This window comes from Ambystoma mexicanum, chromosome 3q (genome assembly GCF_040938575.1).
Source record: "Ambystoma mexicanum isolate Mex_15411 chromosome 3q, UKY_AmexF1_1, whole genome shotgun sequence".
Lineage (NCBI taxonomy): Eukaryota > Metazoa > Chordata > Amphibia > Caudata > Ambystomatidae > Ambystoma > Ambystoma mexicanum.
Genome location: NC_090926.1, coordinates 65,624,307 through 65,641,760, shown reverse-complemented (window position 1 = coordinate 65,641,760; position 17,454 = coordinate 65,624,307). Strand labels below are relative to the sequence as shown.

Here is a 17,454-nt window from a genome sequence, read left to right as displayed (position 1 = left end):
TATAGCGCTCTTGTTCTGTCCTATTGCAGGGAGCCGCTGTCATTGTCTCGGTGAGATGGGCCGCTGCCAGCTGTAGTTAGGCGTCCTCTGTGTAGTGGATCTTTCCCTTTTGGTCCCGAAGACCTGTTATGGTGTTCCGTCAATTTATCTTGGTACATTTTTCCACCAGGAATTTGTTTGCTTTATTGTTTTTGGCATAATAGCCCTGCTTGGATCTGGCTAAAGTATGGGCCGTTTCCGCTGCATAATGGACTTCAGGCCTGTTCTGGGCTATCTTTAGGGAGCGATGGCCCCTCGGCGTCCAACACTTCTTGTGTTTTCCTTCGGCCGTTAATACATCTTCTAGCCTCGTGCAGGTCTCTTGTCTCCGTTTGCAGTATGCCGACCCGTGGGCTATCAGCTCCCCCCTGATCACCGCCTTTATGGCATCCCAAGTGTTAGCTGGAGAGGTGTGCTCTGTAGGATTCTCCTGAAAATAGGTCTGGTTGCTTTGCCAATGGCGTCCCTCAGTGCCATGTCATTCAGGATCGGTTCATATAGGCTCCAGCGATGTCTGGGAGTAGGATCTGGGTTATAGGCTTGGGAAGTCCGTATGACCAGGGTGTGATCCGAGAAAAGTCTTGGTTTTATGGTCACCTCATCGACAAAGGCGAGCATTTGTGGGGCTGTCAGGATCAAGTCTACCCATGAGGAGGTTCGAAAAACATGTGAAATAAACGAGAAGTATTTTTCGTCCTGGTGTAATACCCTCCAAGAGTCTGCCACCCCCAGTGACCTTAAGAAGTGAAGTAGCCCTGTAGTAATCTTGAAGTCGCTTGGGTCTGGTGGGTGAGATTTGTCCATCAGGGGGTCCAGGACCCCATTGAAGTCTCACCCAATGATTACTTGGCCCTCGATGAAGGGTAGCAGCTTGGCCTCCAGTTCCTTATAGAAAGACTCCTGTCCTTCATTAGGAGTGTAGACTGAAATCAAATTACATAATTGCCGAAAGATTGAGGCTTTGAGTCCTGTGTAACGACCCTCCGGGCTGTATATAATCTCCAGCGCTTTGAACAGGATACCTTTTACCAGGAGAATTGTTGTGCCGCTGCTCTTGGAGCTGCTGTAGGCCATGAATTGGAGTGGGAAATGTCTGCTTCGGAGGCAGGGGGAGTCCAGTGGGAGCAAATGGGTTTCCTGCAGGAAGATCACAGAGCCCCCCAGGACCTGCAGGTGCTGGAGTGTTGCTTTGCACTTTGGAGGTGGATTTAAGCCCTTCACATTGAGCAAGATGCATTTCAGTTTCTGGTGAGGTTGTGGTTCCACGGGGAGTCTTGTTCCATTAAGACTGCGCCATCTAGATCTTTTGTTGTGGTGGTGCCATTGCGCAACCAGGTTTTAAACTTTTGCTTCCAAATTTGAAGCAGTAACGAAACTGTGGCAGTTAACAACCAACTCACTGCCAATAACCATGTTGATAAACTGAGGTTGGGGTGAGTACCCTGTGGGCCTTTAGGTGCTATAGCGATTTACGGCTGGGCATAGGCCGTGTGGTATGTTGTAGTGCGGGCGGGTCCAAGGTGGGTGAACGCTCGAGTAGGAGATGCTCGCAATATGTGTGTGGAGGGGGGGGGTCTCAGGTCTGCTGCAGAAGAGTTCCTCCAGGCTTACGATCCTTGGCTACTTTCGTCCAGGTGTTCTGTCTTGGTCTGGCGGACTTCATTCTGGCTGTTGACAAGGGTCTTGATGAGGGGCCTGCTTCTGGGGAGGGTCTTTTTAGGATGTCCTCCACTTCTTCTAGTGAGCGGATAATGCGGGAGGTGTCCGACCAATTAAATTGAAGAGTGGCAGAAAAGAGCCAGAGATAGCGCACCTTTTGATCTTGCAAAAATGTTGTCAGGGGCGTGAGCTCTCTACGTCTTTGTATGGTTGCCACTGCGAGGTCCTAGAAAATGTGTAGTGGCGCTCCTTGGAACGGTAGATCTCCTTGTGTCTGTCTGGCTGCTAGGATCTCTTGTTTTGTAGTAAAGAAATTGACCCGAGCAATTACATCCAGGGTCTGTCTGGAGATCGGGTCCCTCGGGCACGTATTCTATGGGTGCAGTTTAGGAACAGCATCGATTTGTCCAGGTGTGGAAGGAACATCTGAAAGAGCCTGCCGATATACCCCGGTACGGCCTGATCTGAGATTGAAGTGGGCACTCCTCTTATCCGGAGGTTGTACCTTTGGGCCCTGTTTTCCAAGTCCTTCTTTTTCCCTGCCAGTTAATTCCTGGATCTCTCGCGTCCGTAACAGCATTTTGAGGAGGGATTTAACCCATGACGAGAGAATGCCTATACTCAAAACACATTAATTGGATGAGTAAAACGCAATAGAACTGGCACTATGGTGCTTTGCCAAAATTGCATTATATTATTAGTTCTAATTGAGATTTGCCCTGATTTGAGAAAGGCATAGTGTATGCCGAAAAATGTGTTATCACAGAGGGCGCATATGAACACATGATTACCACTCAACAATAATATCAAAAATTGAGTTGGTTACAACAGCAATTTTGCATCTAGTGGATTATTTTGTGGCGCATTGACAAGTGTGAAGACAAGTGTTATTTTTCTCCATTTTATTATGTTTGTCTTGAGGCTGGAGGAAAACTGCAATGTCAGTGTTCTTTTGTTTTTTTTTCAGTTTAGCCATGGGTGGAGGGGTCGGGGTGAAGGGACCTCCTGGAGGGCAACCAGCGCTGGTGATACAGCTCTGACACAAATAGAGGCGGGCCAGGTACTAGGAGGTGTCCCCGTCCTGGGGGCAGAGGTGTAGCTGGTGGGCAAAAAGGAAGGACCCTCTCCGTAGCCTCCACTCCACTCAAGGGCCAGTCTATTTTTCGGTAGTCCGACAGTCTGAATGGCCTTTCCCCTGAAACAGGTCCCTTGCACCTTTCCCCCACCCGGGTCTGCTGCTCACCTTGCAGGGTAAACCCGTAGATAGTTGTTTGTAGCTGGCCGGGGGTGTTCTAGCGGGCTCCTATAGTGCAATGCTGTGGCTTCTTTTCACCTAGAAATGATGTCTCTGCAGTTATGGACCCCCTGAGGAGCATGATCCCGCTATCCCTCTTGAGGGCTCCAAAGTCAGAGAGGGAGACACTGATGGACCGACAGGCCCCGGGTCCTCCGAACATCCAGCGCTGGTCTCATAAGGGGGGCGGAGGGGTGTCGGCAAGGAGTCCCTGGCCCAGCGCTCCGGGGTGCTGTGTCCCTCGCAGCTTCTCTTCTGGATCACTTAGCCTTCTTCCCCAGGCACCAGAGTCGGATGCTTCACGGTCCACTCCTGATTCCTGTGGGCAGCTCCTCTGTGGTCTGCTGTCTGAGTGGGGGAGCCCGCCTCTTTGGTTTGTGGTCTCGGCCCGCTACAGTGTGGTTATCAGCCTCGGGGTCTCCCCACCACTCTGGGCCCTCTCCCCAACGCAGGTTCTTCAGCCGGTGTGTTCAACCACCTTCTTATTTGGTTGGGTGGATCTGACAGAGCCGCTCCTCAGGGAATTTCTCAGCTCCTGGGCCACCAAACGCTCTGCCACTCTCCCCTGCTCTGCAGCTCGGGTTTGCCTTCCACTGCCTGTATTTTAGGGCAAAAGCAGCCTTCCTGAACCAGGGATTTACATGACACTACGCCGGGCTTCACACGGAGGCTACAAGAGAAGCATCCACATCGATGGCGCTTCTAGTCACGCCCTCCTGTAGAACACTTTTAATGCTGGGATAAATGACTGCCTGCATTCCTTTGGGAGAATCTAACTGTTTTTATATAATACAAGTCTGTTCTGATCCAACCCTAACCTTTCCCTCCTTAATAACCCAATACTGCAAAGGTGATACAAAATAAGTGTTCTGATGACCTCAAATGATGTCGCTCCTCTGGGTGCTGGAAAATGTGTAACATGTGAATGAATTACTCACCTGCTTTATTGTTCAGTTTTTGAGTTGAATCCTAACTTGGGATTATTGTTACAGCTAATTACTGCTTTTTAAAGAATGCTTTAAATATCTTTGTGTATAAATAAATAATGTACTATATAACTAAGTGTGTAAGTGTTACTTGGATACCTGTATTTACTGATTTCATTGTACAGCTTTACAGCTCACATTACCCCTCTTAAAATAAGCCTGGCTGCTCAGTCACACAACCAACTTGTGTAGTACAGGCCTATATTAAAAGGTGGGTTACCTAATAAGAACAGATAGGTATTGTGTAGTCCCACACCAGATGGACTGCACTCATTCTTACTGAACACCTTTCCCTCTTCCGATCATGCCCCCTAACACTGTTCTTAACCCTAGCTGTCAAGCATGATGGAATTGTGGAAAATGAAAACTTTTCGTTAAATACCTTTGGTACAGTTAGTTTGTTTGAAAAGTTGGCTGTACAGAGCAGGAGACCTTCCACTGGTGTGTTTTATATATCAGTTTCTTAGACATTTTGCGATTTCTTTTGAGGGATCAAAGATTTGTAAAATGTAAAACAACAGAACAAAAACATACATTCAAAGCGTGCAGATCTAAAGTTGGGGTAAAAACGATGGACACAGTAGTTTACTTTAAGAGCAGTGTTAAAAGCAGAAGAAATCAAATCTAACATAGCTGTGCTGTTTGATAAGCATTGCAGTCATCTTGATCTCAACCAGATAATTGCTTTTGTTAGGCAAAACAGGACAACATTTAGCAACCAAGGTTCCGTATGTTAATGGCACCTACTGTGATCACACATTATCTTAAACTAGAACAAGTAGGATATAATAGGTTATTTATAACACGCTTAATACCCAGAGGATTCTAAGCGCGGACACGGGGAACGAACCTGTGTTGCTCCATGGTGTCTTGCTTCCAAGGCGAGCATGTTGCCCCTGAGCTATCCCCCAGAGACTACATAGTCATCAGTGGAGACTAAGATGAGTTTGGAACAAGATGCACAAGTCAGTCAAACATATCATCAACTATTGAATATATTAAATATATAAACTCACGATTTGAACCAGTCAATGTTCACCAAGAAGCCAAAATTTAGCAAGAAATGTATAACTCGGGAGAATTTGTTCATTTTTGTGGGCTCATAAAGTATTCACTGATCAATGCCAGCAATCTAAGCACTAAGTGGCATTGGTACTTTACCTGCGCCGGGGCTAATCCGGCTTTCTTTTTGCTCTGTCCCCATACATTCCATGAAACCTGCACTTGATTGGTCATCCACTCTCATCATACTGTCAGGATTAAGAGAAGAGAATTCTGTCGGAAACAAAAGAAATAGTTATACATTTTATTCCAATACAATTTAAAAACAAAGAAAGTTGTGGAGCAAGGTTACAAAAATAAGAAAAGTTATAGATACGTAGAAATAAATATTTGGTTTCATTAATTGTGATGCGCAATACATCAAATATTTTAGAAAAGTACAAGAACCACATATTATACATACAAACAAGTTGAACTACATCAATAAACAAATACATGAAAACATGAAATGACTCTCTCCCTTAATACTGAAACATCTGAAGACATGCTTGAGGTAGGGTGCAAGTGCTATAGAAAGTGCAAATGTGCAAGATTAAAAAGAGAGCCCTAAGCTTTGGCAAGTATTCATGTCTCTTAATGTGCAGCGGGAGCCATACTTTCAAATACAAGTAGCACCATCCCTGACTGAGCAGCATGCTGCATTCTAGATCAAAGATCTTCATTAATAAACAAGGAAAAGTCATATTTCACCCCATTCATAGTTGAAACAAAACATCAAGCCTACATTAAAGGGTTTCACTATATATCCCAATACACTTGATAATCTTTTAAACTCTTCCCAAAAATAAGTAACCCTAGTGTACATATATATATATATATATATATGAGCAAGCAACGTTCGTAGTTCTGTCATGCCTTTAATAAAGCTGGATATGGCATAAGAATTTCATGGCGAATGGTGGATTTATTTACTTTGGGAGACCATTACTGACGTCCCGACGGCTTCAAGTGCCGTCCCTGTGCGGAAAAGTGGAATTACTTTTCCTTTTGTGTAAAAAAGAAATATACATACACACACACACATACACACACCCCCCCCCCCAATGTTGTGTTTAGTGGAGAAAGTGACTGAATACACAGCACTAGCTACTCCACACAGCTCCAAAAACCACAAGCACTCAATCCCGGATATAGTGCTAAAACATAGCTTTTATTAGTGATACAACATAGTCTTTAAAACAATAAAAGTCAGCATGGATTTACAGAACTGGTTGCAAAGCTTCAAAGCCACTGTTCTAGTGCCACGCGTTCCATCCTTTCACGGGAACCTCATCAGGCGTATCTTACAGCCTAAGGCTAACAGGCTGTTTTTAAGATTGCTCAAACAGGAAACAGAATACAGAGTAACTGCGGTCATGTGACCTGTTAGTATTCACCATTGGTAAGGTTGAACCGAGCCACCATTTTAAGTTAGTCGATGACTGTTCTAATTAGCTCAGTTTAACTCTCTACATTGCTCGCAGTGTTTACATTCATTCAATCCACATTGTCTGTGTATTTCGTGTCTGTTTGTAAGCTACAATATATAACTTCAATATAGCCCAAAAGATATAGTAGCTATATTTTAGTAAAAACCGATGCAGTGCATCCTGCATGGGCGCGGCTTTGAAAGCTGCAACCTATTGCCACCACAGGACTCAGCAACAAAAGCCCATCTCATTTTCCAATTACACATTATATGTAAATTCACGCAAATATGGGCAAGAAAGGGTAAGAGTAAGAAATAATGCGAGCGTGTGAGAGGAAGGATGAGAGGAAGTAGAGAGAGTTGGTATGGTGGGAGGGGGAATAGAGGGGATATGGTGGGTGGAGGTAGCGAGAGAGGGGGTAGAGAGTGTAGGTGTGCTAGGTGGGGATAGCGAGAGTGGGGACAGGGTGGGTTGGTGGGGGGAGAGAGTGGGTCAATGAGGGTGGAGAGAGTGGGGTTAGGGTGGGTCGGTGAGGGTGGAGAGAGTGGAGTAAGGGTGGGTGGGTGCCAGTAGAGAGAGTGTAGGTAGTGTGGGTGGCAGATGAAGAGAGTGGGGGCGGGGGGTACGGTGAGTGGCAGCAGAAGAGTGTGTGGGTAGGGTGGGTGGCAGGAGAAGAGAGTTGAGTAGGCTGGGTGGGGGTAGAGCGTGTGGAGGGCTGGGGTGGGCAATGGTAGAAAGAGTGGAGGGGTGGGGAAGGAGGTAGAGAGAATGGGTGGGAGGGTGGAGGTAGAGAGAATGGGTGAGAGGGTGGGGATAAAGAGAATGGGTTGCAGGGTGGGTGGGTGTTGGGTGATTGGATGGGGGCAGAGAATGGGTCCGGAGGGTCGTGGGGTAGAGAGATTTGGGTGGGGGTAGAGAATGGGTGGGTGGGGGTAGAGAGAATGGGTGGGAGTAGAGAGAGTGAGTGGGGGTAGAGAGAGTGAGTGGGTGGGAGTAGAGGCAGTGAGTGGGAGGGTGGGGGGGTGAGTGAGTGGGTGGGAGGTTGGGTAGAGAGAGTGGGAGGGAGGGTGGAGGTGGGAGTGGAGAGAGTAGGTGGGATGGTGGAGGTGGGAGTAGAGAGAGTGGGTGGGAGGGCGGGGGTGGGAGTAGAGAGTGGGTGGGAGGGTCGGGGTGGGAGTAGAGAGAGTGGGCGGGAGGGGCAGTGGGGGCATAGAGAGAGTGGGTGTTTGGGAGGTAGAGAGAATGGGTTGGAGTAGAGAGAGTGAGTGGGAGTAGAGAGAGTGAGTAGGAGTAGAGGCAGTGAGTGGGAGGGTGGGGGGGATGAGTGAGTGGGTGGGAGGTTGGGTAGAGAGAGTGGAGGTGGGAGTGGAGAGAGTGGGTGGGATGGTGGAGGTGGGAGTAGAGAGAGTAGGTGGGAGGGTGGGGGGGTAGGAGTAGAGAGAGTGGGTGGGAGGGGCGGTGGGGGCATAGAGAGAGTGGGAGTGTGGGAGGTAGAGAGAGTGGGTGGGAGGGTGGGGTAGAGAGTTTGGGGGTAGAGAGAGTGGGAGGGTGGGTGGGGGTAGAGAGAGTGAGGGTAGAGAGTTGGCGCAGGGTGGGTAGGTGGGTGGGATGGTGGGGTAGAGAGTGGGGGTACAGTCGGGTAGAGGGCTGGGTAGGCGGTGAATAGAGAGAGTCGAGCGTATGTTTGCCAGGGGAAGTGAGTGGAGAGGTGGGCGGATTGGGATAGAGAGAGCGGTGGATGGGTGGGCAGGTCAGAGTGTAGAGAATCATCGAGAGGTGGGCAGGTTTTAGTCGAGAGAATCGTCATGGGGCGGGCGGGTGGTTAATGTGGAGCGAATCATCGTGGGGTGAGCGGGTGGGAGTGGAGCGAATTGTCATGGGTGGGTGGGTGTGTGTGTGTGGGTGGAAAGAATTGTGTGGGAGTGGAGATAATCGTCGAGGGGTGGGCGGTTCAGAGTGGAGAGAATCGAAGGGGTGGGCGGGTCGGGGTAGAGAGTGATGGGCAGGTGGGGGTAGAGAGTGGGGGGTGTAGAAAGTGGTGGAGCGGTGGGCAGCTGGTGGTAGATACAGTGGTGGAGGGTAGAGAGATTGTGAATTGGGTAGGTGGCCGTAGGTTAGGTGACAGTAGAGTGGGGGTAGGGGTAGAGTGTGGGGTTATGTAGGGTGAGTGGGAGGGTTGGTGGGGGTAGAGAGGGTGGAGGGGTGGGTTGGCAGGGGTAGGGAGAGTGGAGGGGTGGGTTTGAGGGGTAGAGAGTGGAGGGGTGGAGGGTGGAAGGGGTCGAGAGAGTGGAGGGTGGTGGGGGTAGTTGGCAGGGTCCAAAAAATAAATAACAATGGAGCCTTGAGAGGACTCACCGAGAGTAAACAGAAATAGCCCAAACATAACCCAACCCGCACATATGGTTGGGTGTGGGTAGAGAGGCATCCTCAGGAAAACTAAAAAAACAGATCTTCAGTCAAAAGTAGCCCAATAATAGCCCACAATCACAACCTTACAAATCACTATGACTAGGAAATGGAAAACCAGGCACCCGACTTGCTACTTACAAAGCTGGTGATTGGACAAAATATTGTTAGGGAACTCCTCATTGGGTAGTATGGCGGAGAAGTTTGGAAATAGAAACTTTAGTGATTTGTCATTTTAATGCTATGGCATTGCTGGTTGCTATGTCAACCCGATATTCTCAATTCAGGAACCCCCTTCCCCTCTTCCTTTTCTGTAACAATGGTTTCAGGTATTTTATGGCACAAGCGCCACAACATTTCTCACAGTTGGGTAACAAGCACTTATTAATCAATAAATGCATAAGCTAAAGCAGACAGAGTTGTTAGAACAAATCAAAACATAGACCTTACACCTATAGGCCACTCAACACCATAAACCGAACTGCAAAAGGCCATCCTTAGATTACACAAAGTATCTGAAAGTCTTTTAGGTGACCCACAAAGGTTCCAGATAGTCACAGGTGAGTTGCTTAGGAGAGGCCACTCAGCTAGGGAGTCCAGGACAAAGAAGGCAGTCACTGCAGAGCAAAAAGCAGATGTAGGGACTTGGGTCAGGTTTTAGAGTTCTGGGAAGCAGCTACTAACCCTGGTGTCCAAGAAAATGACCCCAGAAGCACCGATCCGGACACCACCGCCCTAAACCAGCTCAAGATAGCTGTAAGGGAACTTTGTGCCCAATGCAAATCCAACAGCTTCAAGAGATATAAGGGATCACAAAGCCACCATAAAGGTTGAGACAGTCTCAGGTGATAATAAATCGCGGGAGAAGACTAGCTTCGCTGTGGTCGTGCAAGCTCAGCGGATCACGAGTTCAAGTGTGATCACTGCTTGTAACCTCATCTACTGACAACTAGGTGTATTCCATACATATTCCGAGATGAGTCAACAGTAACCCTTTATTTTGCAACTCTGCCAAACTCCTGTACCAGTTGCAGGATAGCGTGCATTGCTCATTCTGGATTGCTTGACAAAACTACTACATATTTTGCATAAAGGGCACGTGTCATTGATTCTGCTTTACTAGCCTCAAAAAGTACAACATGACACCAAAATTGACTTAACTTTAGTAACATAATGATAAGATTACAAGTGACACAGGTGAATTGGACAGCGTGTCTCGGCAACAGATACACCAACTGTCAAGCAGGTAACACTCTTCCCTCAAGGTCCCATATGATCTCTCAGCATTCTAAAGGAAGTTGATAATGTAAGCAATTGTCATGAGAGAAGCAGAAGAAGTAAATGGCAATACGCTATATAGCTATGAAGGGAAACCCAAAAGACCATTGCCACTGCAGGCTCAAAGGAATCCAAATTCCATGGCACACTCGTGCTCAACTTACACCCAGGATTTCACACAACATCCAATTGGTGTCATCAGACAGTCCATTTTCCCCTTTCATGCAAACATCAACTGAGAATGTAACACATATTCTGATCCAGTTTTATATTTTGAGCAATAGGCTCAATATAAATTGCAAGCAGGAGTGGTGATAATGGGCATCCCTGCCGGCTAGATTCTAAGACTGTATCACATGCCTTAGTAATACTATATTATTCAAAGAGATACAGTGGCCTAATTCACGTTTCTTAAATTTGTCCAAACATTAATGTCTTGCTACTTTATTGGGCGATATCCTGCAAGGTTACAGGACATCTGAAAAGGCTTTTGTTGTATCTCATACAGTAGTACAACTTGCTGTTCTCAAATTAAGCACAACACATTCTTGGGAGTTGGGGTCTTGTAAAATCTTCAGTGACAAGCATGGACTTAATTCTGCAACGTAATCTTTAAAAACAAGGGAGTGCGATCGGATAGCGCAAGACCAAGGTAGTCACACTTTAGCTTTTGCAGAAGAGAGGACTGAGACGGGCTAGATCTATCCATGTATAAAGCTCAGTGGTAAGAATACCCCTTTAACAGTGGGCAGAAGGCTCTCCCTCCCTCCATCAGGCCACCCTTTGCCTAAATTCTTCCAATTACTACTTTATTTTTCCACAAATAAGCCTATCTGTAAAAACAATTGAGTTGATTTATCCAAAAATGGATCAGTAGCCAGTTGAACTCAATCAAGTGCAGGCTAGCTCCCTAACTCAGAAGCCAATTCATCAATTACTTCTGGAGGTACCGGAATGATGTGCCCATGCAAGGCAGTGTGTCCAATCTATGCTGTTAAAGTGGGCCTGCACTGATAACCACCTTCCTTTTGTGTCAGATAATGAGCTGATCATTTAAATTCCACAATTGTAGATCAATATCACATTCCCCTGTATTCCACAGAATACCAATTTAAACATATTCGGTAGGCAGGAATAATTTCTCTTATGTGTACCATTACCTCCACTGATGTTTCAGGAGGAGATGCATAAATTACCCAACACATTTTTTAACTTGTATCCAGGTTCCGTGTTCTGTGTCAAACACGGAAAACATGCAGTAACTTATCCGGTATAACCCATTCCAGACACTGCTAGGATAAAACACATCCAAACAACTTTCTGCAAAACAGCTCATGTTGAAGGTCATAAGCATCAGGAAGGAATTTCCTAGAAAAGAGGCCCGATAAGATCATTCAGGGTACAACAAAAGTTCAAGAAGCTTGGCAAAAGGAAAGTTCAACTGAAGCCATGAGGGAGGCGGCAAGGGGTTTACATGAAAAATATATTTTAAAGTAATGATAAAACGGAAATCAAGGAGAACACTATGCATAAGCTTTTCCTCATGCTAAAGAATATTTTCCTATTAAAAGAGGGGTTGAAAGGGAGCGCAGCTCCCCTCCCCCACATCCTATGTGAATCCTTTTCTGGCCATCGCTCTTCACTGAATGTTCCTATTGTGGTGCCTGACTTTTACTTGTTCTAGAAGAACGTCACCCAGTTTATTATTATTTTTCATCAAGTTTAGATCCCTCAAAGTGTCTAGGGCCTCATTACAAGTTGGGCGGTGTGGGATAAATGCAGGGATTATTACCATTTTCCACCACATTACCACGCCACCAAACTATAGGTGTAGCGGAAAGTTGTAGGATTCACCTCCAGCCATGAGCTGGAGGTAAATCTGCCATCTTTCTGGCAAATTTCGTCAGAATTACTGCAGCAGTAATTCCGCCGAAAATACCCCATTGAGTCCTATGGACTAGAAAATAAATAAATGGGGATTTACACTGCCACCACCACTTGTAAACTGGTGGTAATATCGCAAGATTAAGTGGCAGTAAGGATAATACAGTTTGGTGGTATCTGGGTGGATTTACCGCCCAGATACCACTAAACTCATAATGATGCCCTTTGTCAGCTAACACTTTGCATTATATTGGGGATGTTTTTGTTCCTAAATAACCTACATGTTACGTTTAAAATAAAAACAATCTTCAAGAAGCTATCAATTAACAAAGAAACCTTTGAAGATTACATTACAATGGAATGCTATTCACCCTGAGGAGAAGGACACTGACTGTGTAATCTACCCAAATTAAGAAGGAACTGTTCATGGGAAAAGAAAAACAATATCAACATCTAAGACTGCGATTTATTAGAGGATGTAAGAAGGCACTCCAAAGTTCACAGTAATATTACTAACCAGGAGCATTTGTCCCTTATATGAGCTGAAATCTGTTGCAATCCCAGTCAAGCACCATTGCAAGATGTGTACTCTACCTGATATAATACTGCTGCTGGCTTCTCTTTCTCCATCAATATGATCCATAAAACGGTCCTCTGACTCACTAACAAGAAAATGTAAACCTAAAAAACAATTAAAGAATCTTATGATTGAAAAGGATTTGCAGACAAACATGCATTAGAAAACCAACTTTGATTCAGCTTTACTGCTTTCCTTTACAGAGGACTATTGTGTTATCTGTTTTGTCAAAACAAAACAGCAGTTCAAGTTTCCTTCCTAATTTTTCCAAAATACATGGACAGCACAGTAATGGTGCAAATAATATTTTCTTTATTATTGGCTGGCATATGAGATCAGTAATTTGGAAATCAAGTAGATTGGTGCCATGGTTTGTTGTAAGCTGTACAGTGATATTAACAACTCTAAATGGGATCCGATGTGTTATATACCAAATACATCAAAGATTCCAGGGACGTTTTGGGCACAGATAACTGGGTTTTAGATTGCTCTCTTCAGGTACAGTGATAGTAAAGTTCAAATTGATGAAGAACCTGGAACAAATATTGACTGAGACTGAGCAATGTTTCTCAAGTGTATCCATTAAAGAAGAAGTTGAAACATATATAGTTTAGACGTGTTTACGTGGACTATTAGTATTTACTCACCTCCTGAATGATTGCTCCTGCTTCCCCTTCTCCCACGGTCCTCTTGGTCCATATACTTGGCAGCACCTTCTTCTTTGATAATAGAAGATACCATTGAAGTGATGGACTCGTGGTCTGCATGGAATCAAAGATCCAAGTGTGATCACACAAGTTCTGTGTGCAGCAAAATCAACCTATTTTTTCATTCTACAAATGTGGCTCATGTTTCTCTATAAATTGCAAGAATTTCTTTAAAATGTATTCAGAATTAAATTGTAGCAAGTGGGATCAACTGCCTTTGGCTCCTAGCACTCCCCTCATTCAATCTGGTGCTGCAGTGAATAGCAATAGGATAGGGAATAATTGTAACAAGTGATTGGACATTGTTCATCTGAATATCAAAGCTTCTTCTCATCCTGCTCAAAAGGAACAGTTAATTTTCAGGGTAGATAAAGGAGTAATGAGTCCCCGCTGCCTGACATCTACCCTTATTCCAGAATCTGCTCTATCACGTGGCAGTGATCTGCCCGGAACAGCACGATCAGGAAATTATAAATGTTTCATGCTACTAGGATGAATGTAGCTTTCACGCCCTGGCTGGTGGGGGGCAGACATGGCGTTTTACGGCCCGCAGCTGGGGCTGTGGGCCGTTAAACACTGTGTCTGCCCCCAGCTGGGGCGTGAAAGCTATTCGCACCCTGGGATTTCCTGGGGTGCGGAAAGTGTCCATTTTTTTTCATTCCGACAGAGATGTCCTCAGCGCGAGCACATCTACCATTGGGATGAAAAAAAGAAGTAACAAAAATAGCCACAGCCATTAAAATAGAAAAGGGACTAGACCCCTTTTTGGATGACTGCAGGCCATGGAAAACCGGTTCCAGAATGGCCACTGTCATCTGAAAAGGGACCTGGTCCCTTTTCTATTTTTATGGTGGCAGCCATTTTTATTTACTTATTTTTCACCACAGGCAGTGAATGCACAATCGCACTCGGGAAAGGCAGATTGTGATTGGTCAATCTGCCTTTTCTGGGTGCTTATTTTTGAAAGAAGCCCTATCCTTTTTGATGACAGATGCAACTTTTTGATAATTCTGAACTTCAAAGTGCAGGTCGCTCTAAAAGGGTAGCTTCTTGTATCTAGTTTAGCATTTTTAAGGAAGATCATCTTAATACTGAGGTGCATAGGATGTGGTTCTAGTCGTATTATTATACACCTGCTCATCTCCCTCCTCGCTGTTGGAAGAGACAATCTGTCATAGGAGCATGCGATTGGCAATGAACGCCTCGTATCTCACAGAACTTGGTCTCCATTTAATAGTATCTGAGAAAGCCAATGAAAACTGAAGGCAAAATATGAATCCTTTCCCTATACAAACCTACTGATCATGGACATACCATTAGCTGGCATAGTGCCACCCGCACCTCACATAGCCCTTCATCCTCTAACTTCTGTTTGGCACTGTGAGCTAGAAGAAAGAGATAGGAATTTGTCCTCTACCAGCTCACAGATGACTCTCTCACTTAGACTTCATCTGTTAAATGCAAAAGGTACATTTACAGCACACAGATCGCAAACTCAAGCAACACCCAGAAAAAGTTGTTCAACATCAAACAAGTTAAAAAACCCAGCAGTCTGCAACAACACACCAACTCCATCACAAAAACGATGCAGTGATCTTGCAGACCACGTTAAAAACAAAATCGCTAACATCCAGCAAATCGTTGAGAGCAAGCCAAAAAGCACCAGTGACCACCTCAACCAACGACCACCACAACCAACTACTAGACTAAACCACCTCCTACTGATCTTGACAGATACATTCAACAGCCAGGTGAGAAAAAGCAACAGAGCAGGCTTTCTAGCAGATTCCTGCCCACCAGATGTCTACAAGACTATCCTCACCAAGAAAACACCTGCAGAATACTTCCTCAATCTCTTCAATCACTCACTAGCAACAGGAACCATGCCACAAGCCTTCAAATTGGCATACTTCAAGCCACTTCTTAAAGACCCATCAGGAAACACAGAAGACCGTTAAGATGGATTACTGAACTCTGACCTGGTGGGCAGAGGTTCAGGAGGCCAGGCTAGTTTCTTAGAACAGGGTAACCTTTTGGACAAGCCAGACCAATCAAGGTAGCTTGGCGGCGGACAAGGCTAGGTCTCAGGAGGGGTGAGGGTGACTGAAAGACCACAATGAGCACAAAGAGTAAAGAACACTTACAAATCACTCCCAGTCAGGTGTATATATATTCAAAATACAAATACATTTATTTCAAGGCCTTTGAGTTTCAACACACAAATCAAATCACAGTAATACTATTAAGCCAGCACAATCCTATCTAGATACATATATACAAGACCAATGGGGTCTAAAGGGTTAATGCACAAAATGAGTCCACAACCTAAAAGGAGAAGGAAACAGGCAGTGCAAGTAGTCTTTAGTCCCTTCTGCATTCAACACACTCCTAATTAAGACGAAGTCCAATCCCCAAGAAGAGTGGAGCCTATTGCTCAAATGTACATGCAATGCTGGCACAGGCGGTAATGCAGATGGGCAAAACTGGGTCTCTGCAAGGGTCTGTAGCAGCTCATGAAGGTGGGTGAGGTGATGAAGAATAGGTTTCCACTATTAGGGGAGGGCCTCCACTTGAGAGCAGAGTCGATTCCAAGAGTTGGGACTAGTTGGCTAGTTTGCACTAGCAGTGGAAAAGAGAGGGGCCTTCAGGGGCCACTCATGCGTAATAATGGATGTAGGTTATAGGGGCCACCGGTTAGGGTTGCGATTACTCACCGACCCCCGGCACACTCCGGACCAAACTTCAGCATTTGAGTCCACTTCGGTTGCAGGTTCAAGTGCAGCAATTTGGGGGCTCTGCGGCTTTCAGCAACGAAGATATAGCGATGAGTCCCAAACGGGACAGTTGCGTTTTCTCTGCTCCTGGTGGATGTATCAGTCCAGTTTCACTGCAGCAGGCTTCAGGGGCAAGAGGGGCACAAATGCAGCACACCTGCAAAGTTCGTCACCACGGCTGGGCAACACGGTAGCCATGTATACTCCGGTTCGGGCACACTCACTTTACTCCAGACCTGGGAACACCAAGTGTACGAAATTCAGTGTGAGAGTGCCATGAACACAGAGCTAGCGACATACCAAGTTTCGAGGGACTCCTCAAAACGGCGGCGGTATCAGGGCAAAGAGTCTGCGTAAGCTGATCAGCCCACTGGTTGGCCCAGGGACACTTCCTTGCAGGGTTTGATGAAGCTGCCGAGAACAGTTGGTCACACTATTCCAATGGGTCGAAGCATCTTCGCAGACCTTCTAGGATGACCAGATGCAGAGGGGTCCCACGGAACGACAGCGGGCTCAGGGTGCCAAACCTTCCAGCAGGACACCAGCGGTTCCTCGACTTGGCTTCTTAGTTTCAGGATACTTGGATCCTATCCTTCGTTTAGTGAGAACTCCAGAGATCGACATGGTATGGCTGTGTGGGGCTTTCTCTTATCCAGAATCTCCTTAACGCCAAAACGAAGAGGGACCAATGGGAGATCTGATCATATACAGGCATACCATACATGGACCAATCACGGACAACGGTGGACTCAGGCATTCACAGAACTCCAGACTCTCTAGCACCCAGGATGTGTATTGGAACCAGACGTTCCAGCCCACATCCTGGAGGCACACACACAAGGCATGCAGAAGCCTATGAAAGCTTGGCGCTTTGTGGGAAAATGCATGCCCAAATAAGGACTGACCCAGGTCGGCTCGACGTGGGGAAGGTGAAGGGGCAAGATGGCCAAAGGACAGGACAAAGAACCTCGTGGCATGGCCATTTTGGAGCCAGGCCACCTGTTCGTGCCAAACGTGGTAATCGCGGTTTAGCTGGCAGGAAAGGGTTAAAAATATGCAAAATGATAAGCTGCCACCAGCCCTGTCCAAGGCACATCTGCACTTCTCCTAAAAAATCCTTTGAGAGTATCTAGAGCTTTTGGAAATGACTAGTAGACCCAAGTGCACTGTACGGGAAGGTACATTGTACACTTGTTACATGCTGCAGATAAGTTGCAACATTGGAAAGGACTGAGGGAAACAAAGTCTCCCAGTACCGACTTAAGGACATGTCAGTGTCCGCATAAAAAGTGAGCAAAAAGCCCAGACGAGTGCAGCAGAAGGCTGCGCTGCGGCTCCACTGGTAAAGTCAGACTATGGTGTGGTGTTTAACATCAGCA

The 17,454-nt window shown here is 46.0% G+C and overlaps 1 protein-coding gene across 2 annotated transcripts in view; it reads right to left on the bottom strand.

Annotated features, from left to right (window-relative positions):
* Positions 1-17,454, bottom strand: part of LOC138582126 (zinc finger protein 684-like) — a 154,318-nt gene that overhangs the window by 75,167 nt on the left and 61,697 nt on the right. Inside the window, exons 4-6 of one of the 2 annotated variants that reach the window (XM_069653126.1) lie at positions 13,242-13,355; positions 12,612-12,698; positions 5,140-5,253 (exon numbers count right to left, since the gene is read on the bottom strand). In XM_069653126.1, the coding sequence (XP_069509227.1) occupies positions 5,140-5,253; positions 12,612-12,698; positions 13,242-13,355 (315 nt within the window). The remainder of the gene's footprint in view (positions 1-5,139; positions 5,254-12,611; positions 12,699-13,241; positions 13,356-17,454) is intronic. The other variant, XM_069653127.1, reaches the window with a different exon arrangement.